This window comes from Artemia franciscana, chromosome 20, assembly GCF_032884065.1.
Source record: "Artemia franciscana chromosome 20, ASM3288406v1, whole genome shotgun sequence".
In the NCBI taxonomy this organism is placed as follows: Eukaryota; Metazoa; Arthropoda; class Branchiopoda; order Anostraca; family Artemiidae; genus Artemia; species Artemia franciscana.
This window is the reverse complement of record NC_088882.1, coordinates 4,702,596-4,729,021: the sequence shown is the minus strand read 5'-3', so window position 1 is coordinate 4,729,021 and position 26,426 is coordinate 4,702,596. Positions and strand designations below refer to the sequence as shown.

General features: G+C 33.5%; 1 protein-coding gene across 1 annotated transcript; it reads right to left on the bottom strand.

The window, feature by feature from the left end:
• Positions 1 to 899: 899 nt before the first annotated feature.
• LOC136040328 (multidrug resistance-associated protein 1-like) lies at positions 900 to 26,426 on the bottom strand. Its single transcript, XM_065724569.1, has 6 exons — positions 26,277 to 26,426; positions 12,599 to 12,757; positions 9,701 to 9,892; positions 6,068 to 6,234; positions 2,554 to 2,748; positions 900 to 1,093 (listed from the first exon to the last, which is right to left on the bottom strand). Exons 1-6 carry the CDS (start codon positions 26,424 to 26,426, stop codon positions 961 to 963), a joined length of 996 nt encoding a protein of 331 aa, XP_065580641.1. The 3' UTR covers positions 900 to 960.

Here is a 26,426-nt window from a genome sequence, read left to right as displayed (position 1 = left end):
CAGACAATTTGAAAATAAGAAGCAACAAAAGGCATCGCATAAAACCTTCCTTATAGTTTTTCTAAGCTGTGGAGGGGGAAGGACAACGACTTCTGCAAGTTTTAATGTAAAAGAGAAAACTAATGCTTATGTTCAAAGTGTACTTCGAATTTTGTTGGTATTAAATTTTATCCTAAAGTAGTTTCATAAACTATAACTCTATATTTTAAGGTGTAACTATCAATCAGATCATCCTGGAACTTTGCTTCAATGATAAAAGAGCAAAAGAACCAAAAATAGTAAGTAAAGAAAAAGCGAAAAATTCATAGACAGCATCGACGATTATTTTTTAACAAGAAAGATCATATTTTTCCGCTGCACAACCAGTGGAAGTTTTTTTTTTTTTTTTTTTTTTTTAACCCATTTCAAGCCATTTAAAAGCAAGTGAGTATTTCTTTTAAGAATTTTTTACAATATTTGGCATTGACGTAAAATAACTTTATTTATACATCAAAGATTTACCAACCAACCAGTAAATTTGATTTTGAGAACATTAGCAAAAATGCAAGGTAAAATTTTGATCAATTATATATGAAGCCTTTTCTATTCTGGGAATCTATTATTCTATTATTAATTTTTCTAATGTTATTATTTTAACATTAAAATTATAATGCTATAATATTACTTCCTCTTCCACTATTTCTTATTGTCGCAAAGGCTCGTTACGTTCTCGATGCTCATGGATTTACACAGCATGGTAACGCTATGTTATCTGTTTGTGCCATTAGAGGTTCATAGCTTGCTAGGTTTTCAAAATATATGGATATATTCCGGTTTGTTTCGTGTTCGTTAGGATAAATTAGCTAGCATACTTTATATTGTCAGGATTCAATCCAAGTATTAGGTTTCAACTGAAATCGAAAAATCCGAATTTTTATTGAATTTTCATGGTTTACAAAAATAGCATGTAAATACTCTATGTTATAAAGCTTCTATTTCGGTCGTCAGTAGGTTAGCATCTTTCGCCATGCCAAAAAACATTGATAAAGGGTTGTTTAGAAGATTGGCAGGGGAATCGAACTCCTTCAACTCTCCTTTATCAAGTACCATAACTCTGTAAAACAAAATTCTTAAATTAGCATAGTATGTAATGATTCCTTTTAAGGAAGACAGAACTAGCAAAGGTTGCAGAAGAAAAAGAACATATAGAGACTTGCAATAAATTCATTCATATTTAGCGGTTCTTTGAATTAAAACATATTACGTTAAAAACATGTTAAAAACATATTATATTACGGAAAATATTATTGGTTCATTAACCTTATTTTAAAATTGATATAAATACAGCATTCACAATGGTGGAATGCTCCCCATAAGCATGACGAAAACAAATTCTTAAGCAACATTGGCCAGCAATTACATAAAAAAAGAAAACGATGAAAAATCGTTTTAAAGGCCAAAAGAAAATACTTAGGAAACACACAAAGCGAATATTTTGAGAGAACAACTGCGCGCACAAAATAATATAATTAAGGAAAATGCCGAAGAAAAAACCGAAAAACGAACGCCCAGAGTCAAGAAATCTAATGAAAAAAACAGCCAAAAAATTAAAAGATAGATAAAATTCAATAAAAGGCCAAAAATTATAATATGAGAATCATAATAAAATATTATCAAATAGAATTATAAAAATATAAGAATTATATAAAACATAGTATAAATATAAGAATAAATTATAATAAAAAATTAAATATAAGAACTAAAATCAAACACCTAAGAACTGTAAAGTGAGTTTACTCACTTTAATCTTATTTTTATTTATCCTATTATTTAGATTATTTTTTCCTCATTTTTAACCGAGGTTGAATTTTTTTTATTTTGACGCCTGATAAAAGCAAAGCTTTTTAACTGCATATGAAAGTCTTTTGGTTAAAATTTTAATTTTCACTGTCCTCTCCTTGGTATTTTAAAATATGGCAGCCTAACCAAATCGATGCTTAAGCCTGTCCAGAATTCATCACTAATTTTCAAATTTTCATTAAAATGCTTTTTCACAAGGTGTCTGTCAAATCATAATCTGTGTTGACCCGTGTTTCTTTCTTTCTTTCTTTTTTTTACTTGTCTTATGATTTGTATTCTATGATGAAGAGAAGAAAAAATAAACCTGGATTAAAGTAAAGATTAGTCCCAATTTTTGCATCCTCTTGAAAACACATATCGGCAAGATATTTTATAGTATTGCGTCAGTATAAGGAATTTTGGAGCAAAAATTTAGAGGCTCCCTGGTAGTAAAACTACTAAAACTCGTAGCTCCTTATTAGGAAAGTTTCCCTAATAAATGTGAGCAGCCTGTGGAAACATTTCTTTCCAGAAGTTTATAACACCATCTCTTTTGGAAAAGAAACAAGGAATTTTTAAGTGTATGATTGAAGAGGAACAAAGAGAACACATCAAAGGGAAAAGCGATGATATTCCAATGTGACAATTTTCAATAATAATAATAATATAAAACTATTACAATTACATAATTATTATATCAATAGATAATTATCCGGGGATAAATAAAAATCCTACCGATTGCTATCCATGATAGTGTTCAATCTGTGCGCTATTGTGAGTACAGTACAGTTCACAAATTCTTTTCTTATTGTTGCTTGTATAAGATCATCCGTTTCCAAGTCAACTGCAGCAGTGGCCTCGTCTAGTATGAGGATTTTCGTTTTTCTAAGTAATGCTCTTGCTAAACATATCAACTGCCTCTGTCCAACACTGAAACGAAAATCCAGAATAGAAAAGGTGCTTAACGGATGCTATTAATCGTTATGATTGAAAAAAGGGATATGGGGATAAAAAAAAATACACGAATAACAAGTAGATCTTAAACGGAATTACATTTTTGGTAAATGAGTCTGACAGAAATTGAAATCTATTTTAATAGTCTGAAACTAATTATTGAGAGGAATTTTTATTTAGTTTTTTTATTACCTGTTTGATAAGAGATTGCAGTTCTGGTCGTTATGAAAAATGCGATGTCGTTATAACTCATTGCTCAAGCAAATCAATCTTCATCAGAATAGCGAAATCAAATTAAGTAAAATCTATCCTCGAGAATAATTACTGTTGTCAGTCAGCCTCTTATAAGGTCTTCCTCTTGATTGATGTCCTGAAACTGTCCCTTCAAGCGAAATCTTTGGGTAGAGGGAGGGGTTTTATTTTCTTGATGCGCCCGAAGCAGTGCAGTTGCTGTCTTCTAACTTTGCATATGATTTTGTCTGGTGACTTAGGTCTTGTTCTGACTTATGACACGGTCAGTGTATCTACACTTTGCTATAGCCATGAGTTTGAGGGGGTAGGATCAAGGTTCTGGCCAGGGAATTATACAGCGTTAACAGACTGCCCAGGTAAAATGAATCGGCATGATTCATTGTGATTCACTGTGAATTGTCAGAATGAATTCTGAAAATTTCAACTGGAACACCGTAGTGTTTTATAATGTGCCACAAGTCTCTTCTCCAACTGATGTAGAAGGCCCGTCGAAAATCAATAAACAGTTTCTAGAGCGCTCAATTAAATTCAATGTATCGTTCTATTAGTTGTTGAATCGTAAAGATATGACCAAAACCCTGGCTGAAAACTAGCTTTCTCTGGCAATAACAAAAAGGATAAAAAAGATTTGTAACACTTTGGTTTTGAAGGAAAATTTAGTTTGTGAGGAAGAATTAGTGACGGTAATAAACGGATTAATAGATAACAAGGCCCGAGGTGCTGACAGTGTGGTAAATGAATTTTTTCAGTATGATAGTTATGATATTAGAGATAAGTAATTGAAGAATATGAATAGGATTTTTGAAAAAGGAGGAATACCTAACAATTTTAGGAGAACTCTAATTACATACCCTCTAGGAGAAAGGTAATAAGACTGAGTGTGGTAATTACAGAGTCATTAACCTTGTTTCTGTAGAAACCAAATTACGTGTGATGATTTTTTTTATGCTCTGAGAGGCTTGAGGTAAAGTTAGAAAGAGAAGAACAGTGTGGTTTTAGTAAGGGTAGTGGATCGACCAAATTTTCTCTCTTAGATTGACAATTGAGAAGCACCTGAGTCATCAAACGTCTTTATTCTTAAGTTTTATAGATTGTGGGAAAGTTTTCGAGTCGGCTGATAGAAGAGCTTTAGCGAAGATCCTATCCTTTTATGGTATATCAGATAAATACATTAAAGTATTTAGTACTATTTACGAGAATAACAATGCTGCGGTTAAGGTTGAGAATGATATTAGTGGCTGGTTTTGCATTAAACCAGGAGTTAAGTAGGGTCACTTTATATTCCCATTTATGGTGATCATTTTGATGGAATTTGTTTTAAATAGCGCAGCAAAGACAATGTGAGAACACGGAATCAAATGGAGAAGTAAAACTCCCCTAGACTTACATAATGTTGATGATTTAAGATTCCTAGATGAAAATATTTGCAAAATTAATGAACTTTCAGAGGTTTTACAAGTTCAGGGTGCAAGAATAGGTTTCAATATTAATATTAAGAGGACAAAGTCGGTAATATTCGGAATAAGTGAAGGTGAAATGTTGATGTTGGGTGACAAAAAGATGGACAAAGTAAACAGCTTTACCCACCTTTGTAGTTTTGGAAGTATAGATGATGGGTGCTGTGAAGATGTTAAAAGTAGAATAGCCAATGCTGAAGTTCACAGTTGAAAACAGTTTGGAAGAATGAGAAGATAAGTCTGCGAGGGCTCTTTGAAAAACAGATGATGATTCGCTAAATTTTTTCCTCTGAAATTGCCTACGTCTTGTTTTGGGTACCCGACTGACTGAACGTATCTCAAAGAGTAGGCCGTCTAAGAAATGATAAGGATTATCTACGTTAAGAAATATCGTTCGATTCCTCTTTCAAGGGTTATAATGAGAGAAAGGTTGAGACGACAACGACACGTTCTGTTGATGAAGACTAAAATATTGCCAAAGATTATCCTTGCCGGTCAACCATCTAGGGCCAAACGAAAAGCATTTCTCCTCGATTGGGTTGGGAGGATGTCATTAGGAAAGATTTAAGGAAAATGAGAACTTCTTGGGTGGGTGTAAATAGAGAGATTTTAAATATGGAAAGTAGGAAGAGTGCGTGTAGCTGTCTTGGCCTCCTGCAGCAATGTGCTGCAGTGGGTTTTCAGATAGTAGCAGTAGAAAGAAACATTGATACTTTCCAGTAGCATGAATGGTGACTGCTTGAATTCTATGGAGGAAGATCTTTGTCCTTTGTCCCGATTCTTACTTGATGGCCTGTCAGATTAATTGGCCGGTAGTTTTTATACCCTTTTCTCAAGCCCTTTTTGCGGATCGGGCTTATGTATACCTTACACGACTGTGTGAGACATAAGTAGTAGACGAAGTTGCTGATATAACAGTTTGGTGTAGGTCAACAACATCATGTAAACCCATATTTATCGACTCTGCAGTGACACCACTTGGTCACGGAGCTTTTCCTCGTTTTGGGGATTCTATAGCCGCTTTTGTCTCAGATCATAGTGATTGTGATTGGGTGTCATCCTTTGTGATTGTTAAGGAGCTTAAAATGCTTTGGTCTGTCAATACTTGTTGATTTATTTTCTACTCGAAGTTTTCCTTCCATTGGCCGATCTTTGTTATTCTGTCATTGATTTTGTTCCTCCTGATTCCCCAGGTCTATGTAGAGGAATGTAGAAGTCTTTCTCTCAAGAACTCTAATGAAGGGACAAATTTACCAAAAAATTGGAACCCACATTTGATAGTCTCGTTAATAATAGGAAAACAAACCATCTAATAGGGTATAAACTGACTATTAGTATATAAACCAACTACTAAGGTATAAACAAATTAATTAATTTCAATAGAGGTGGATTTATTATGGGTTCAAAAAGCGATTCGAAAAACATACACTTGAAAGAACGTAAAATAATGTTTTCTTTTTACTGAATTGGGTCCAATTTAATGGCAAACCCTCAGGTATAACGTTACCAAATTTGACTATAAACCTGTTCTTCTTATTGATCTCTCAAATGCTTTTTAATGCCCTTGCTACATTAAGCCAGTTTACCTTAAGTTCTCTCCTCCTTCGGCCACTTCATGCGACAGTCCGGCTGTGAGTGATTTGGCAAAAGATTTTAGATGAGCCAATTCTAAGGCTGTCCAAAGCTTCTCATCTGTGTGCTGCTCAAAGGGATCAAGGTTGACTCGCAGAGTACCAGAAAACAGGACTGGGTCCTGAAAAAAAATGTGAAAAAACAAGTAGATACTTTTGTGGTGAATATCTCACTATAATTCTTATTACTTTTTAATTTGGTTTGGTAGTACTATTTGATGCATACGCACACACTTTTTCAGGTTCAAGTGTACTGACCCTTGAGCAGCCCGCGAAACGGTTAAAATTCGATAGGTCTCAATAGCATTGATGATTGGGGCTTATTTAGACGAGGGAAGTTACGCTAAGGGACAAAATTCCCGACATATTTCGCATGATGCAAAAATCTACACATTGAAGTAAACGTGGCATTTTTTTTTAATATATTGGATTCTTTCGATATTTCGCGGAATGTTTATTTTTCAAATACAGAGGGGGTTAAATTTGTAATTTTTTAAACTCTGACAATGAATATTACAAAAGAGACATTTTTCAATGAAAGTAACTCCAAAAAAATATATTTATTCTAAATATAGACGGAGGGGAGGTAGAAAAATCAAGGGGCCATGTGTTCCCATCAAAATGGCACCACTGGTCTGAAGTACAAACCAGGCTTAAGTTAATTTAGGCTTATGTACACCAAATTAGTCTTTTATGCTGATATCAAATATTTAAATTCATTCATTTCAATTTGCCCATCAAAACCAAAGTTTAAATTTGCAGTCATCACATTTATTCATTTATTCATCCGCAGAGTCTTGATGTAAAACCTACTTATTAGGCTGCTTTTTTATAAGAAAAATAGCGACGAAGACCACACTGCCTTTCCATAACAAACAAATACAACGTAGAAACAATAGGGAAAGTTTTTTCAAGACAATGGAAATTATTTATGTAGATATTTCGGCCCTATGTCCAAGGGCCGTCTTCAGCACAATACAATACTATATATATATATATATAAAAGAACTTACATCAAATTATGAGAATTAAAACTGAATATAAAAACACTTATTAAACAATTTTTTTTTAAAAATATAGCCCTAGCATCCTTACTTCAGCGAATCTTGCTTGTTTAGCAGCCTGTCTCAAAGGCCTTTTCGTAGTTGGTTCAGTACTATTATAAATTGTTTAGTAAAATATTTTGTTAGATCATTTTTAATTAAATTTGAGTATAAAGAATTTAGTGAGTATAAGAGAGTTAAAAGAGCAGTTGTAATTTCCCTCATTGATCGTGCCCTAAATATTTGCTCCCATTCATATAAATGCAGAAATAAATTTTATCAGAGATATTCTTTTTGGTAATGGATACCCCATTCCTTTTGTAAATAAAATAATTAGCCGTAGAATAAAAAGACATTCTTGTAAAATCGAAGAAGATACTTCACAATGTGAGGCTATTGATAAGCCCTCAAATATTGTCTATCTTCCGTATATCCCAAAGATTACAACAAAATTAAAAAATATTTGCACAAAAAATAATCTGTACGTAGTTTTTACTAATAATTTTAAAATCATCAATTTCTTAAATTCGGGTAAAGATAAGACCCCAGTTACTCGCCAAAGAGGGGTCTATCAAATACCCTGTGATTGCGGAAAATACTATGTCGGCAGGACCCATCAGAATCTAGACAAAAGGTTACAACAGCATAAAAATGACATAGACAAGGCCTTAATTTCAAATGGTTCCAACAATTCCTTTGATTCTGCTCTAGGTTGGCATATATTTAATAATCCGTCCCACATGATACTTTTTGAAAACTCTTCACTCATTAGTAATGATTTGGGAATAAAACAGGTGGTTCGAGAATCAATTGAAATTAATCTCAAAATAAATAAAAATATTTCTTTGAACAGGGACTTGGGGGAATACTCACTAAATTCTTTATACTCAAATTTAATTAAAAATGATCTAACAAAATATTTTACTAAACCAATTTATAATAGTACTGAACCAACTACGAAAAGGTCTTTGAGACATGCTGCTAAACAAGCAAGATTAGTTTTAAGAAATTGCATCTAATCATTTTATTCTCTTTAGTTTGAATGAGTTTATATTTCTTCATTTCATTCTTTTCGCCAGTCCTGGTTGAACTTCGCTGAAGTAAGGATGCTAGGGCTATATTTAAAAAAAAAATGTTTTAATAAGTGTTTTTATATTCAGTTTTAATTCTCATAATTTGATGTAAGTTCTTTTATATATATATATATAGTATTGTATTGTGCTGAAGACGGCCCTTGGACATAGGGCCGAAATATCTACATAAATAATTTCCATTGTCTTGAAAAAACTTTCCCTATTGTTTCTACGTTGTATTTGTTTGCTTTTTTATCTTGTTGATTCATATTATTTATTGAATCAGTCAGTTTATTCGTCATAGAAAGAGATCTACTGTTACAATCACTAACAGATTATTTGGCCGATGAAGAGCGGCTTGTAGGGGGCCTCAACATACAATAATAACAAACAGAATAAATATGACAGATAATTATTTAAAGCAATAAACCAAATCACAAAAAGCACAAAAAAGAAAACAGAGAAAAAGAAAAAATATCAAGAATAGACACTAAAATACAGTTTTAGCACTAATAAAAAATAAAGAAAAAAAAGACAAGATATAGAGAAAGAACAGAAAACAACGAAGGCCTGGCCATCACTAAACCATTATCGAAAAAAAATTAAGAGTTAGAAGGATAAAACGTAGGAAGGTTCTGAATACAGTTGTAAAAGAAAAGGAGGTGTCATTGAAATATAATCCCGAAGTGAAATCGACAGAAAAACAGGATTTCTGTGGGGTCATCTGTGAACATTTTGGAGTAACAAAGGGCCATAAAGAATAATCTAGCAATGAGGAGTACTTGCGTGATGAGGACAGGGTAAACAGAGACTGGGTACGTGGTAGCAGAATTTCATGGCATGCAAAGCTATGTTTATGTTTTATTTAGAAATTATATGCTAAGCCTGTATCTGTGCAAAGGGCATCCGAAAGGTAAAACACCATTTTTATAAAATAATGTAACTTGCTATGGAGCAGTTATACCCTTATCATTTAATAGTTCCTATTTTTCATAAATAAAAACTATTTCTCACGGCATTAAATAAAATAAATTCATGTTCCTGTTTAGCTTATGTCTCAACTTTTTCTCATATAATTCTGAGGGTTTTCCGTTTCAGAAACATCTTAGGGTTATAAAAGGGAGGCTTAATACTTAGGGAGCTTATAATTGAGCTTGTATCAAAGCTTTTAAAGCTAGTAATATTAACATTTCAAACAGGAGAAATAGAAGAAGAGTGAAAGAATAAACAGAAAAAGAAATTGTATTTATACTTTTGTGGAGCCATGTGACATTCTTGCGACAGACAGGAAAATTGATTAGATCGGTTTTTAAGTCATTTAGTTCCGCCAAATGATCATTTTTTTCAATAGCAATTTAATGTTTTGTGGGTGAACTACTTTTTAGATTATCACCTGCAAGGTTGGAAATACAATCATCCATATCCAAGTGTTAAATTCGACTTTATTCAGTACGTTATGGAGGTGTACATACCTGCGGAATTATAGTGAGGTTCAACCTGAGTGAATGTAGTCCAATTTTTGTGATATCAACATCGTCAATTACGATGGTTCCTCCAGCTGGTTCAACGAGCCTGAACAAACCAAGAGTCAGAGATGATTTACCAGCTCCTGTTCTGCCAACAATACCAATCTTAAGAGAAAAATAAAAAAACAAAACAATAAAATGTTGAATATAAAATCAGTTAATAAAAACAAACCAGCAAAAATAATAATACTACTGCTACCAACAACTCAATTTAGAGGCCAACTCACCTACGCACGCCCCTCTTCCATCCCAATCTAGTCAAAGCCTCCATCTTTACACTCCTATTTTCCATGAATCTTTCCGAAGAGCCCGACAAGGGTGATCTTGGGCAATCTTTCATCCTTCATCCGCAAAACATATCCTAGTCATCTCAAACAATCTCTCATTAGAGCCCTAGAAGGCAAGATTGAGCCACACTTTTCGTACACTTTACTGTTTGCGATATGACTAGGCCTAGTTTTTCGAGCTTGTCTCCCCGTGGGCCTATGTCATATATATACATGTATGTGCGATTAATAAATAAATGAACTTGAACTTGAACTTGAACCACACTCGGAGCAGTTGGATAACCCCTTGGTTGAGCTGCTACCAACGAGATTGGTCAGTGGCGCTAATGGGCCAAGGAAGGGTCTTTTCTGCTCTGAGCAAAAATTGTTTGCACCCACAAGACTTTCTCAAACATAATAAAAATACCACACTCGGAGCAGTCGGATAACCCCTTGTTCGAGCTGCAACCTACCCAAGCCCCATAAATATTTTCTAGGCCACAGGTTCATCTGACAGATTGACCAAACCCACAAATGAAATTTATCAATATGCAGTTGCCGGTAAATTTTAGCCCATTTCTAACTAAAACAAATGATCTGACATCATTTTTATACAATCCTAGTAAGGGCTCATGTAAAATTTGCCCTTCACTCTATCGGACTATTTGTCTTAGCTTTTTCTTCAATTAGCCATGGCTAGATGCCCACACGTACTTGATTATAATTCAATAATATTATTTCAAGAAGGGTTCAAGGGACCGCTAGGCCAAAACCGCAACTGACACAACAGTATAATCCATTGATTTATTCCAAATTTACTGTTTGAACGAGAAAGAAAGACCATTACTAGACACTTTAGAACTCGATTAATGTAGCACACCTTCTTACACTTATCTCAGTCTCATGTTTTATGTTGCCATACTTGCTTGTTTCAATCGTAATATAATATTTCAAAAGTAAAATCTATAATTTCTATAGGAGGAGACTACGAAATCACAGGCTTAATACTCAATAATATTATTTTATCGTATCAAATAATTATAAGGAAACTCATCCTTTTCATTTTTCATGAAAATGTGGCTGTTTGAGAAAAATAATCTGTTTTGGATTAAGAGATGTCAAATTTGAAGCAAAATTTAGCTAGTCAAGAGTCAAAATGTTGAGAAGTGCTGAAAAAATGGCCTTCCAAATGGAGTTTCTAAAGTACTCTACTTTGTACAAGGGTAAGTCCATGTTTATTTATAATTTAAAACTGCATTGCGGAGAAGTAAGGGTATCGTCTAAAAAAATAATTTAGTTCTTTATTTTTGCATCAAATGCATGTAAGCCGTCTCCCAATCTTATCCGATCACCGTGTCCGATTTGGTCACTCCTGAAAAAAAATACACAAAAACCACATACGTGATTTTGTTTGTGGTAAAAATTTTAAATTCCGCATTTTGGTATATTGGACCTTGAAACTTGAAAATAAGGTTGTTTGATGTGGTGAATATGATGGTGTGATTTCCATTTAGATCACCTGTTTTGTGATTAAACCAAATCACAAAAAGCACAAAAAAGAAAACAGAGAAAAAGAAAAAATATCAAGAATAGACACTAAAATACAGTTTTAGCACTAATAAAAAATAAAGAAAAAAAAGACAAGATATAGAGAAAGAACAGAAAACAACGAAGGCCTGGCCATCACTAAACCATTATCGAAAAAAAATTAAGAGTTAGAAGGATAAAACGTAGGAAGGTTCTGAATACAGTTGTAAAAGAAAAGGAGGTGTCATTGAAATATAATCCCGAAGTGAAATCGACAGAAAAACAGGATTTCTGTGGGGTCATCTGTGAACATTTTGGAGTAACAAAGGGCCATAAAGAATAATCTAGCAATGAGGAGTACTTGCGTGATGAGGACAGGGTAAACAGAGACTGGGTACGTGGTAGCAGAATTTCATGGCATGCAAAGCTATGTTTATGTTTTATTTAGAAATTATATGCTAAGCCTGTATCTGTGCAAAGGGCATCCGAAAGGTAAAACACCATTTTTATAAAATAATGTAACTTGCTATGGAGCAGTTATACCCTTATCATTTAATAGTTCCTATTTTTCATAAATAAAAACTATTTCTCACGGCATTAAATAAAATAAATTCATGTTCCTGTTTAGCTTATGTCTCAACTTTTTCTCATATAATTCTGAGGGTTTTCCGTTTCAGAAACATCTTAGGGTTATAAAAGGGAGGCTTAATACTTAGGGAGCTTATAATTGAGCTTGTATCAAAGCTTTTAAAGCTAGTAATATTAACATTTCAAACAGGAGAAATAAAAGAAGAGTGAAAGAATAAACAGAAAAAGAAATTGTATTTATACTTTTGTGGAGCCATGTGACATTCTTGCGACAGACAGGAAAATTGATTAGATCGGTTTTTAAGTCATTTAGTTCCGCCAAATGATCATTTTTTTCAATAGCAATTTAATGTTTTGTGGGTGAACTACTTTTTAGATTATCACCTGCAAGGTTGGAAATACAATCATCCATATCCAAGTGTTAAATTCGACTTTATTCAGTACGTTATGGAGGTGTACATACCTGCGGAATTATAGTGAGGTTCAACCTGAGTGAATGTAGTCCAATTTTTGTGATATCAACATCGTCAATTACGATGGTTCCTCCAGCTGGTTCAACGAGCCTGAACAAACCAAGAGTCAGAGATGATTTACCAGCTCCTGTTCTGCCAACAATACCAATCTTAAGAGAAAAATAAAAAAACAAAACAATAAAATGTTGAATATAAAATCAGTTAATAAAAACAAACCAGCAAAAATAATAATACTACTGCTACCAACAACTCAATTTAGAGGCCAACTCACCTACGCACGCTCCTCTTCCATCCCAATCTAGTCAAAGCCTCCCTCTTTACACTCCTATTTTCCATGAATCTTTCCGAAGAGCCCGACAAGGGTGATCTTGGGCAATCTTTCATCCTTCATCCGCAAAACATATCCTAGTCATCTCAAACAATCTCTCATTAGAGCCCTAGAAGGCAAGATTGAGCCACACTTTTCGTACACTTTACTGTTTGCGATATGACTAGGCCTAGTTTTTCGAGCTTGTCTCCCCGTGGGCCTATGTCATATATATACATGTATGTGCGATTAATAAATAAATGAACTTGAACTTGAACTTGAACCACACTCGGAGCAGTTGGATAACCCCTTGGTTGAGCTGCTACCGACGAGATTGGTCAGTGGCGCTAATGGGCCAAGGAAGGGTCTTTTCTGCTCTGAGCAAAAATTGTTTGCACCCACAAGACTTTCTCAAACATAATAAAAATACCACACTCGGAGCAGTCGGATAACCCCTTGTTCGAGCTCCAACCTACCCAAGCCCCATAAATATTGTCTAGGCCACAGGTTCATCTGACAGATTGACCAAACCCACAAATGAAATTTATCAATATGCAGTTGCCGGTAAATTTTAGCCCATTTCTTACTAAAACAAATGAACTGACATCATTTTTATACAATCCTAGTAAGGGCTCATGTAAGATTTGCCCCTCACTCTATCGGACTATTTGTCTTAGCTTTTTCTTCAATTAGCCATGGCTAGATGCCCACACCTACTTGATTATAATTCAATAATATTATTTCAAGAAGGGTTCAAGGGACCGCTAGGCCAAAACCGCAACTGACACAACAGCATAATCCATTGATTTATTCCAAATTTACTGTTTGAACGAGAAAGACAGACCATTACTAGACACTTTAGAACTCGATTAATGTAGCACACCTTCTTACACTTATCTCAGTCTCATGTTTTATGTTGCCATACTTGCTTGTTTCAATCGTAATATAATATTTCAAAAGTAAAATCTATAATTTCTATAGGAGGAGACTACGAAATCACAGGCTTAATACTCAATAATATTATTTTATCGTATCAAAAAATTATAAGGAAACTCATCCTTTTCATTTTTCATGAAAATGTGGCTGTTTGAGAAAAATAATCTATTTTGGATTAAGAGATGTCAAATTTGAAGCAAAATTTAGCTAGTCAAGAGTCAAAATGTTGAGAAGTGCTGAAAAAATGGCCTTTCAAATGGAGTTTCTAAAGTACTCTACTTTGTACAAGGATAAGTCCATGTTTATTTATAATTTAAAACTGCATTGCGGAGAAGTAAGGGTATCGTCTAAAAAATAATTTGGTTCTTTATTTTTGCATCAAATGCATGTAAGCCGTCTCCCAATCTTATCCGATCACCGTGTCCGATTTGGTCACTCCTGAAAAAAAATACACAAAAAACACATACGTGATTTTGTTTGTGGTAAAAATTTTAAATTCCGCATTTTGGTATATTGGACCTTGAAACTTGAAAATAAGGTTGTTTGATGTGGTGAATATGATGGTGTGATTTCCATTTAGATCACCTGTTTTGGTTGCTTTCCCTCTTTCAGACATAGGTCATATTTTCACTGGCTCGTAACTTTTAATGGTTACCATTAAGCTTAATGAGCTTTATATTTTTGAAATCAACTTGAATTTTTTTTCCTAGAGGCAAATTCAAATCAAAATCTGATCGTTACCATGTTCTAACCTTTAAACTAATTAATGAAAGTAACTGCCTAGCTTTCAGCTGAGAAGTTAGAGATGAACGTTGCCATCAGATAGGCCACGTCCTTTTTTTGTAGCACTGACAATATATAAATATAAATCTACTGCATGGTGTCCCTCCTAAAAGGGTGCTTTAGCTAAAAATTAGAAGACAAGAGATGTCAGAGAAACCAGGGGATAACTTTTTTCCTTAGTTCTAACTATAGAAATTCCTTCACATTCCCAGCTTAACTAGTTCATTTCTTGTTATCTATCTAAGAGTAACTCTAAGGGAAATATCCATGCACAGCTTATTTTTGTTTGTTTTCAGGCTTAATATAGTCTTTGTTCTTTTTTTTAAAGTGTCAGAATTTTATTTTAGGGGCTGTTTTATTTTAAGGAGCTTATTTTAAGCATTATCTATCCAGCTTTTTCTTTGTAATTAACTAATTTAATGAAACAAAAGATCCCATGATGTTTTCAAAAGCGTGTATTAACTTAATGATTATTTTTGAATAGGATTTAATTAATATTACCATGTTAAGAGTTATCTACTAACGTTAAAGAAACGTGTATGTGTTATGTTCAATAAAATTAGACTTTAAGGAATGTAGACCAATTTTATAATATTACTTTTATGAAAGGGGCCGTTGATAAGCTCTAATTTCTTTAAAAATAAAGGAATTATGAAATCAAGAGGTACTTGTAATACTATTCCTTTATCTGTACCATAAAACATGGCAAATGAAACAAGAAAATGAACCCGATTCGAGTAGATTTAATAAATGTTGACAAAAGCATCTACGAACCAAGGAAAAACGTCTTTCTTTTAGATTCACGAATTTTTCTATTGATTATATAGCGATTCAATAAGAGCCGTCTTTTTCTTCTGATTTTATCGTCTATCAAAGACCCAAAAACAACAATGTAATCATTTGGTGTAGTAGGTCAGAGTAAGTGACTTAATGACGTCAAACAATAAAGCCTAAATTTATTGTAAGGTATATGTAATGTTGTTTAACATGTACAGAAATTAAAATTTTGAAGTCCTCCCTCTCCCCAAAACAGATTTAATGATAGCTTTGATGCTTTTTATAAATATGAATTTTTCTGGAGAATATACGAAATAGGTAAGGAACTCATTCAGCTTCAGTCCTAGCTGTAAGAGAAAATGATTATTCCAGCTAAGGCTCTCTAAATTGTTCACATAATTGACCATATTTCTGAAAGTTGGTCGTCGAAAAAGTAAAATACATAGCCATATTCAAATATTCAATCTGTAGTTGGTGCCTATTTTTAGTCTATGAACTGTCCATTCCTTTTTGTGTAAATAAAAAAAATTGAACATTAAGAGCAGCATTAAAAGAAAAAACGAACAGGAATTATTCCGCCTATAAGGGGGGGTCATACTTTGTTCTTTATCTTGCTTCTAGATACCAGGCTATTTATGCTAGTGCTTTTAGTCCTTTTGATAGAGCTTATTATTCTAATTAGATACCCTTTGGGCTTCAAGAGTCGCTCTTAAAACCTGGGACAAATAGTCGAACTCCCTCATATATGGAATAATTTCTCACTGTTTTCAGTATAGGGATGCTCCTTACTTTCAGTCGAAAAAACTTCCATTATGTTTCTGATTATTTTTTAAGTAATTCTGGTAAATCTGATTTTCCCTTCTTGAAAAATTCACTTTGTTCATGGGAATCTTGTCCTTGAAAATCTCTCTAATGTATACTACAACCCCCCCCCCCTGTAAAATTTCCCATGCACAGTTCTATCCTCTTAAAATTTCATCAGACTAGTTCATGCTTTCATTTGAAACAAAAATTATTTAATTTCAAACACTATGTTTGGGGAAGATTTAAGCAGGGATCTAACTTTGATAATGTCATAACAACTCAAATAAAACCGTAAATAACAATTAGAAGAGACCAAAGGAAACTGCCTAGGATCCAAGGAACCACCAAGGAAACTGGCTGATTAAACCTAAGATGGAACCGGGGAAGAAACAAACTTTAAGTTTGATGTCCTTTGTACTTAAAGATTAAATAAGATATAGCACTTTGGTTCAGGTTGAGTCAACCACACTCTTATAATGTTATACATTTTTTTTGTAGGAAAACGTGAAACAAAGATTAGTTGATTAAACCCAATTTTACAGCAAAGATAAGCGGCTACAAAACGGCTATTGAGTTACGCTACCTTTCTCTGTCAATGGCACATCAGTGTACTTTTTCCCCCCTCCCTCTCCTCAGACTGATCAGTATAATATTATTGAAATATATGAAACAGTATTAAAAAATTTGTATGAAGGAACTTCAGTAGAAAGATAATAAGAAATGACTATAAGAAAAAAAAATTTATTTTGTTAATTCGTTGTTGTTTAATTCTACTCTGACGTTATATCATCTCAGAATTCGACAGTCCTTACTGCTTCTCCTAGATTATACTTCCCTAAATTTCAAATTATTTGTATTTTACTTTAAAAGGAAAAGAAACGATAGTCTGGTTTATTATAATTTCTGTTTATATACCCTTAAGCCAAAATACATTTTAGTTGAAAAAAAAAAACAATAAAGAAAACACTTAGATTATAATTTTGCGGTTTAGTCTTTGTTGTCTATGGGTTACTTAAGAAACTTTTTGAAAATAAAATGTATATTTTAGGGGAGAGGGTTTGGGTATCCTTTTAATTTCTGTCTTTGCCTAAGTACAACTATATGAAAACATAAGTGGTTAATTTGTTTGAGCTAATTATAGATTTTTTTTCATGGCTAAAGAGCAATTGGATCTGTTCATGTGATTTTTTTCACTCTGCTTTCATTAGAATCATTTTTTTCTTGAAAAAGTCTTTTCACTTGGGCTCAAATGAACTTTATTATTCAAATAGTTTTCATGTAAGCAGCAGAGAAAATACTGAATGTTAGCCCAAATATAGAATCAGAAGAATATTAAACCGCTAATCAAGGTTTGTGGATGCCAAGTCGCCATAAAATTTGATTCTGGGAAATTTTTTTTTTACTATTAAGCAATTAATTAATTAATGACATTATTCTCAGGAAATTGGGATTCAAAAAGATCCTAAGAGACTACTGGACAAAACGAATGAATGAAGAAATAATGCATAATGATGGCTGAAGGTTTTTGAAGGATTGTAGCGTCAAACTATTCTCTGAAATTTTATAAGTTGCATATTTTTAATGATGTCTTTTGCTTAGCTGCAGCCTAAGATAAGTTAAAGAAGCTTTGGTGTTTGTTTTTGCCTTTGTATTACGTGTAAATCTCTATTCTAGTTTCGAATCATTAGATTAAAGATCAAATTAGGTAACTATATGCACAAAATTAGGATATTTTCATCTTAACAACAGTAAATTCGTTCAATGAAATAAGCTGGTTTCATTTTTCGTAGAAGCTGCCATCTATAAGCGGTTTTGATTATAAATACTTTTCAATATTCAGTAACAAAGTCAGATTACAAATCATGGGCTGAAACAAAGAATTTATTTCCATATTTTTGAGTTTGAATTTTCGACACAGTGGGAATTATAAATAGAATATATTTTGTATGTGCCCAGTATTTAAATAAAACTTAGATCTAACAAAAAACTTGTAGTATTCAATTGAAATAGCCGATGCTATACATTCTCAATTTAACTAAACTATTGTTCATAAGGTAATTGCTTTGCTTCGGACCATTTGCTTGTTTTCTTTAATTATATTAATAAAACCATCTTTCTCTCTTTCTCTCTCTATAAAAAAAAAAAAAAATGATGTTGGCTGCCAAAGTAAATGTTCCGAAATACGTGTTCCAAAAAAACGCATAGTTCATTCTTTGTTTTGTTGATAGATAATTCCATCTATCATCCGTTGATACGTAGTTTCTAAGGTTAAAGAGCGAAGGCTGAGAAAGAGGCTGTGCATTCATATTTAAATTGACTTTATTGGTCAAGTTGAAAATTTTGTGTTATAAATTGACTTTCAAAGTTTGACAAGAAATCCTTTCTCACTTTCTGTGTAAAATTTGCCATAGATATTTCCCCTGCAATATCCTTACCATGGTTATTATTCCCACGGAAAGTCTTCATACCGCCCAAAGACACCCTTCCCACAAAAATCCTTCTCATAATAAAATGTTGTATATTCTGCGATAAGAAATACTATATAGTTGGGTTTGATGCGATTATGTCTGGGAAAAAAAATATATAAGCCAGTATTTCTCCTAGCAAAAAGTATAAAATACTATATTTTACATTGAAATAGAAGTTTGAAACTTCAACAGTTGGTCTCTCTAATATACTAAATATTAAAGTGCTTGACATTTCAAAGGTGTTTCCTCCTTTGTCAAAAATCAGGTGAATTTCCTCAGACCCGTAGCTTTTGACAAATAAATTTCGTTTTTAAATTTATATTGCTGTTGGGCTGAGTCACTCTTTATTGATAATGGATTACATAAATTTTGCAGATGAATATTCAACTAAACCACAAATGTTTCCTGAAACTTAAATGCTCTATATAAGCTTTAGATAGTTTTAAACTGATTGTATATCTCAAAATACCCTCGATAACAGTTTGGACCTATTTGTTTTAAATTTTAATCCAATTTTTTTTTTGTGGGAGTAAAAATTGCAAAAAATAACAAATTTGATGTGACGTTTTGCTATTTAAAAATGACAAAATCTTAAGTTTTTGCTGGAATGAGCTCTATCTTGACATCCTAAAACAAATATTACTATTATGATCACTCGAAGAAAAAGCTAAAAAACGGTTGCATATCTTTAAGTATCTTTGTTGAGAAGAATAAACAATTTATATCGTAAGTGTGCATTATATTCAAGGCCTTTTCTAACAAACCGATTGCTTATCAACAAAGTACGATTTGAAATACTAAAACAATTTACTAATCCCTTGTTTTCCACAGTTATCTGATCAAAATTTTGAGAGAGCCTATATAATTACTGTGGGGAGTAAAAATAACCCCAACAAGCCGCAGGGAGACGCAGGTAAGCTGTGAAATTTGTTCAATCTGTACGCATAGTATTTGTTATAGGAAAATATACAGACACTTTTTGAGAGGGAGAATTTTGTGCCTAGGGTGGGTTTCTTTGGTGGAATTTTAAATGGAGATGGAAATTTCTGGGGGAGGGATTTTTCCATGGAAAATTCTACATGGGGCGATCTGAAAGAATTATTGTTCGAAATTGTTTTTAATTGTCATACTCTCTTTCCCAAGACCGATTTTTACTGAAGATGGTTCAGGAAAAATTATCCTGAGGCTATTTTCAGTTTGGATTTCCAGAAAAACCATTTTACGGAAAGAGAGGATTTCCGAAGTGATTGAAGAAATAATTGGAAATTAGTCTTTTTCAAATGACAGCATGCTAAGGAGAATTTTTCAAGCTGAATCGACCGCAAAAAAATTTACGGGGGCGAGTTTTTTAATGTCTGAAGGGGATTTTACGGGACTTACTTTACGTGGTAGAAATTTCTACTCATGAGTTTCCTGTGAGAAGGGAATATTTAAGAAGAGTGAACCAAATATACAGGCGTTATTTAAAAAATGATCAAAATAAAAGAAACATTTTTTAACTGAAAGTAAAGATCATTAAAACTCAAATGAACAGAATTTACTTTGTATATGAAGGGAATACCCCTCTCTTTAATACTGTTATTTACGCTGAAGTTTGACTGTTTGTCCCAATTTCTTAAGAACAGCTACATAAATATTGGTCGTTTGAATAGAAAAGGAAGCATTTCGTAAAGTCCTTAAAGCTTTAGCGTAAAGAGCAAGGCATTGAGGAGGGAAGCGCCTCCTTCATAAGCAATTTCTGTTTGTTTTGAGTTTTAATTTTCCCCCATTAATTTCCAAAAAAAACTTCTTCAGTTAATATCCATTACAATTATTGTTTTTTAGGAGTAAGAAGTGCAAAAAATTACCAATTAGTTGTTTAAAAATGACTAAATCTTAAGATTTTGATGGATTGAACTCCATCTTGACATTCTTGACATTCACTTAAGGAAACGCGTAAAAAACGGTTGCATATTCCTAAGTATCTTTGCAGGGAAAAAATACAATCTGTATCTTAACTACGCATTATATTTAAGGCCTTTAAGACATCTTCAAGCTATGAAATTTGTAAAATCTACGTATATCATTTGTTTTTGGGAATTTTTTAAAATCTACGTATTTCATTTGTTTTTGGGAAGTATAGACACTCTCAGAGCGGGAGATTTTGTGATTGGGGTGAGTTTCTGTGGTAGAGTTTTTCATGGAGAGTGAAATTTCTGGGGGAAAATTTTGTAGGAATTTCTACCTGGGGCGATTTGAAAGAATTAAAAAATACGATTTCTTAACTATACGTAAAGATCATTAAAACAAATAAGCAGAATTTATTTTGTATATGAAAGGGCTGCCCCCCCCCCCTCAATACGTTGCTATGTACGCTAGTTTGACTGTTTGTCACAATTTTTTAAGAACAGCTACTGAAACACGGGTCGCTCAATTAGAAAAGAAAGTTTTTTTTAAAGCACTTAAAAGCTTTAGCGTAAAGAGCAAGGTATTGAGAAGGGGAATAACCCCTTCATAAACAATAATTTATGTTCTTTTCAAGTTTTAATGGTATTCCTTACTTTCAGAAAAAAAACTTCATTTAATATCCATTACATTAATGCTTAACTTAGTGTTTTTACACTTTAAGTGCCGTTTTTCATGCGTTATCAACATCCACAGGTTTGAATTCTTTCAAGAAAAAAATATTTCAAGTGCCATTTGGAGAGCAGAAGGGTATATAATCTCAGAAAATAAAACCCTTGTTGCTTCTCATTTTAGTCAAGATATCAAAGTAATAATAAAGGTAATAATAATTTTTGCAAAGTAACTGTTTTAGATTTTTTTTATAAGAAAGTTTCTTTTGGAATTTTGACAAGTCGCTACAGACAGAGCATCATATTAGATATGATCTAAATCAAATTTGAAACTCATAAATTTGAGTCTTCATCTAACAAATCAAATGACTAAATTGTAATTGAAAACATATTTTTCATTTTATGAAACCAGCTTTTAAGCCTCTTAGAGGGTTTTTAAATTATTTCTGGCCTGTATTATTACAATTACATAAGTCATTTCATAAGTTAGGTGTCCTATACTTGGTTGTATATTTTTCTTCGTTTATTATTTCCATATTTTATCTTTTTTTTTCAAAAACTGCAGAATAGGGTTGGATTTCAAGCGAACATTAATTTTTTAGCCGAAGTATGACCCTCGAGGTTTTACGATAATTTCTTAAATGTCCGTTAGTGTAGATATTATAGGGCTATAAATCTTTAATTTTCTTTAAGGCTACAAAATTTTTGCAGCTGCAACGAATCCAAGGAACAAAGATAACTAGAAAGTATTCTCTGTACCAGATCAGAAAATTTAAGTTGAGAGTGGAAGAAGAAAAGACCGCGTATTTTATAAAATAGTCTTTTGTTTCTAATAATTTTTATCGATTCAATGTTTCTTTTAATTTTTTTTTGCAATGCCAACGAGTACTAGATAGGTATGAGAGAAAAGCTAGGCGAAGTAGAGTTGACCGAATAGAGTGAAAGGATATGAGGATAAAACAATAATTCCAGATAGGATAGAATTGCCCCTTTTCAAGAAATATGGCCATTTAAATCTGTTTCAATAAGAGTCCCACTAGATATAAAACAAAGAAATATCAAAAATTACCTATTTGAACGAAAACCATCTACAAAATTTAACTAAATTTTCTGTACAATCTCCTCCAAAAATATAATTTGTACATAAATGAACAAATATATTTTTAAATATAATATCTACATTTATTTTTGTAGATCCTACACCTCAGAAGAAGGTATTTATAAATCATAAACTTAAAAAGATATCCTTCTTCTAGACATTAATTTATCTCTTAACTGCCATCTTTTGATCAAAGTACTTATTGTACCACGGAATTCCAGCAGACCCACAATTATTAAGTGAAAATACATTTTCCATTGGGGTTTCATATCAGCTTATGGAACAAAAACCAGTTTTTTGATGTAGCGCCTAAGCGTACCACTTTTCGAAAGGGTCCCTTTTGGTTTAGAACCAGCATGTCATCACCTTCCTATTAGCCTCTGAAGCAAAACAAGTTTTGTGACGTCAGGTCTTAAATGTCCCCGTATTCCATATTAGTATCTTTTTTAATCAAATTGGAATGGCCGCGAGAAACCTGTTTTGAAGCATGGCATGAACGGCTAAGTCTGTTTTTGAGAGACCCATAATCACTTGTCACTTGATAATACATATTTGTGTCATTATTTTTGAAGATTTTTGCTTAACGATGTAATTAATTAATTAACAATTAATTAATTAAAAATGTAACAATGTATTGCTTCACAAGTAAATCAAGTGAAAACTACACTAAAGTGTGTGAAAGCATATAAAGTGTGTGTGATGATTTTTGTTTACATTCAACCCCTGTAAAACAGCCGGAGATATTCATTTGATTTTATCCCTTGCTATATAGTAGCCCTTGCTGATTTTATTATTTAAGTAGGTTTTAGTTTTTACCTTTTTTTTACTCCCTTTAGTTTTCCGAGTAAATAGTCAGTCCTGCCAAACGTTTAAGTACGAGTGATGTTGACTTTTTGTTATGATTTACTTTGGTTTTCAGTAATAAAAATATTTCTTTATAGTTTAGATTTTATAAAATGGAATTAGGTGAAAGAGGAAAATAAAAATGGTTCAGACTTGTGTTATAAGTTAAACAATAACCTCTTGCTATGTCCTTGGTCAAATTAGAGGTATTGAGCAGCTTGAGGAGCGACGGAGTGACTAGGCAATTTGACGAGTGTGGCAATAACAGTAAAAATCATTTTTCGGGGAAAACGAGGGGAAGGAGTGACGTTTTCAGCTAGTGAAAAAAACAGGGCCAATTGGGGTCAGCTATATTCAGCGCTAAGTGTATATTTTGAGAGTGAAACCCTTGATAATCAAACAACCAATATCGAAACACAGGAAATGAAAAGTTGAAACAATGGCAACAAAATGAAGATCTTGCATGAAAAATAAAAAAGATTGACTGAATAAAAAAAAACAAGCTTAATCAGTGCTATTAATACACTAAAGAAAGAAACAAATACCTTGATAACAAACAACAAAGTGTTAAACAGCGGAAATAAGAAAATAAAAAACCCAACAATGACAACAGATATTCAAGAGTCACCCTCTTATATGAAAAGCGAAAAGGTGACGGAATTTAAAAAAAAAACTCGTTAGGAGTGATTGCAATTTTGGAAGTGGACTGCATGAATCGAGATGTCTTTGAAGTCTTCTGGACGCTGGGTGGGGCGCATATGTCTAGTCTTTATAGCAGATAAATAAGTGACTGCTTAGACAATTTATCAGCAACTGCTATTAATTATTAATAAGTGTAAAAATTATGGTCTTTTATATGAATTAGCACCAGAAAGCCAGGTCACCTAGAATAGAAAAGTGAGTTAGAATCTTATATCCTTCCTCTTTTCCAAACTAGATAACTGGTACAAAACTTCCGTAAAATTTGACCATATACATTAAACTAACTAAACAAAGGTTCTTCAATATGAGTTCCAATTTTTGTATCAAACTAACTAAATAAAGGTTCTTTCATATTGCACTACACTTATGAGTTCACCCCTTATTCACAACTTATTTGTAACTTAATACAAATAGTTCACGGAATTTGTGACATGTCAAATCTCTGTATTGGCTTCACAGGCCGGCCACTACGGGTTACGTATGGGGAGATCTGGGGTTCTTCTTAGGTTGAGCGTATGGTGTTTGGTGCTGGAAGGAGTTTGCGGAGCGCTGAGCTACACTCAAGATAAATGGGTTGGGGAAGGGTCTTTATCGGTGTTAAAGGTGAGAAGGGGGTTATTAATGATGGACGTATAGGTGCCGGTGAAGTTTCGGCTTCGGGGCTGTCCTCGTCATGGTCAGCGAGGTCTGGTGATTGAGGATGTTGGTTAAACGAAGTTGGTAAGTTCCAACTTCGGTTGTTTCAATTATGTGGGATCTCGGGTTTTCACCTATCCGGCTTGCCAAAGTTTCCGGCTTGCCAAAGTTTCCTACAAATTTGAGCTCGAAATGGTTAATCGATTCACAAAGGTTTTAGTTCCTTGACTGTCTGTCGTGGTATTTGCTTTGGCGTGACTGTTTTTTTATCCGATTCCGTCGAAATCGTTTATGGCAAACTGTTTTTGGTGTGGGAAGCTGTTTAGTGCAGGGAACGACTAACCTCAGGTTTCTGCTCATCAACAGTTGTGATTGGTATACTAGATCGTCAACTGGGGTGTTTCTGTACTCCAGCAGCGCTAAGTTGAAATCATGTCCCGCAGTATCTGTTTTGATAAGAATGTCTTTGACTGTTCGCACTGTTTTTCTTTGCTAGTCCATTTCACTAGCTCGGGGACGATGTGGTTTAAGAGGTTTCCCAATTGTCAATGAACTTCCAGAATAGTGTGGATGTGAACTGGGGGGGGGGGGGTTTGTCAGTTATTAGGGTACGAGTGATTTTGTAGCGTGCTATTTTTTTTCTTAAGACAGGATATTATGTGATGTGCATTTGCATTTCCCCCCCAATTTATCGACTTTAAAAAAGCGACTGTTCCTACTTAAATTGTCACTGTTTTGGTAGGTCACGGAGTAGCTGATTTAGTGATGATAGATTGGGGATATAACTTGCAAGATAGTTTATCATTCCTAATAGTGTCTGGAGTTCGTCTTTTGTAGAAGGGGTTCTTATATCACGCAGCGCTCAGACCTTTTCTGGGTCTGGGTTTATTCCGTTTTCTGATATCACATGCATGAAATACATATGCTATTGCACTTAAATACGCATTTTAAAGGTTTTGTTTGACTCCTTTTTCACGAGCTCTTATGAGAGCACTGAAAACATTCGCATCATGTTCCTTAATGGATTTTCCTGAGATAATAATGTCTTCAATAATAATAGAGATGCCTTGGATGCCTTCAAACACATTCTTATGAACTTATAACGGCCGTATGGTGTGTTGAAGGTCGCCAGCTGTGATGATTCTATGTCTAAAACCAGAGACCAATAACCGTGACAAGCGTCCACTTTTTTGAAGAACTCTGCCTCAGCAAGTCTAAGTATTACTTATTCGAATGTTGGTATGAGGTGGTGTGGCCTTTTGATAGCCTTGTTTCGGTCATGTGGGTCGATGCAGACTGGGAGGCTTTTTCCAGGCTTTTCAATTACAATCATGACGTTTACCCAATCTGTTGGCTTGAGTACCTTTTCGATTTCTCCGGGCTCTTCCATCCTATTGATATCTTTTTTGAATTTATCTTGCAGGAAAGTGGGGATGGGTCTAGCTGGTACAGCTTTGAAATCAGCTCCTCCTTTAAGTGTGATGTGGCATTCTCCTTTGAGCTGTCCGATACCTTGGAATATGTCTCAGAATTTTTCTGTGAATAGGTCTGGTTTCAGGACTTTTGAATTTCTATTTTCAGGATCAGTTTTATTAGTTTAAAATTGCAACTTGATTCAGAGCCTAGAATTGGTATGGGGGCATCGCTTACTACGAAGAAGGGCTGTGTTTCATTGTATCTGTTTTTGTGTGTGCATTTAAGGTCACATATTTCAAGTGTGGGGATTCCCTGACCTCCAAAGCTGGTAAGTATCTTTACTGTCTTGTTAATTCTTGGTCTTGGTTTGAGAATATTCAAAAATCTTTCAGGTATGATATTAGCTTGAGGACCAGTATCGATTTTGAAATTGACATTGATTTGTTTGTTGATCAATAGCTTTACATATGGCTGATCATCAACTTTGTCCAT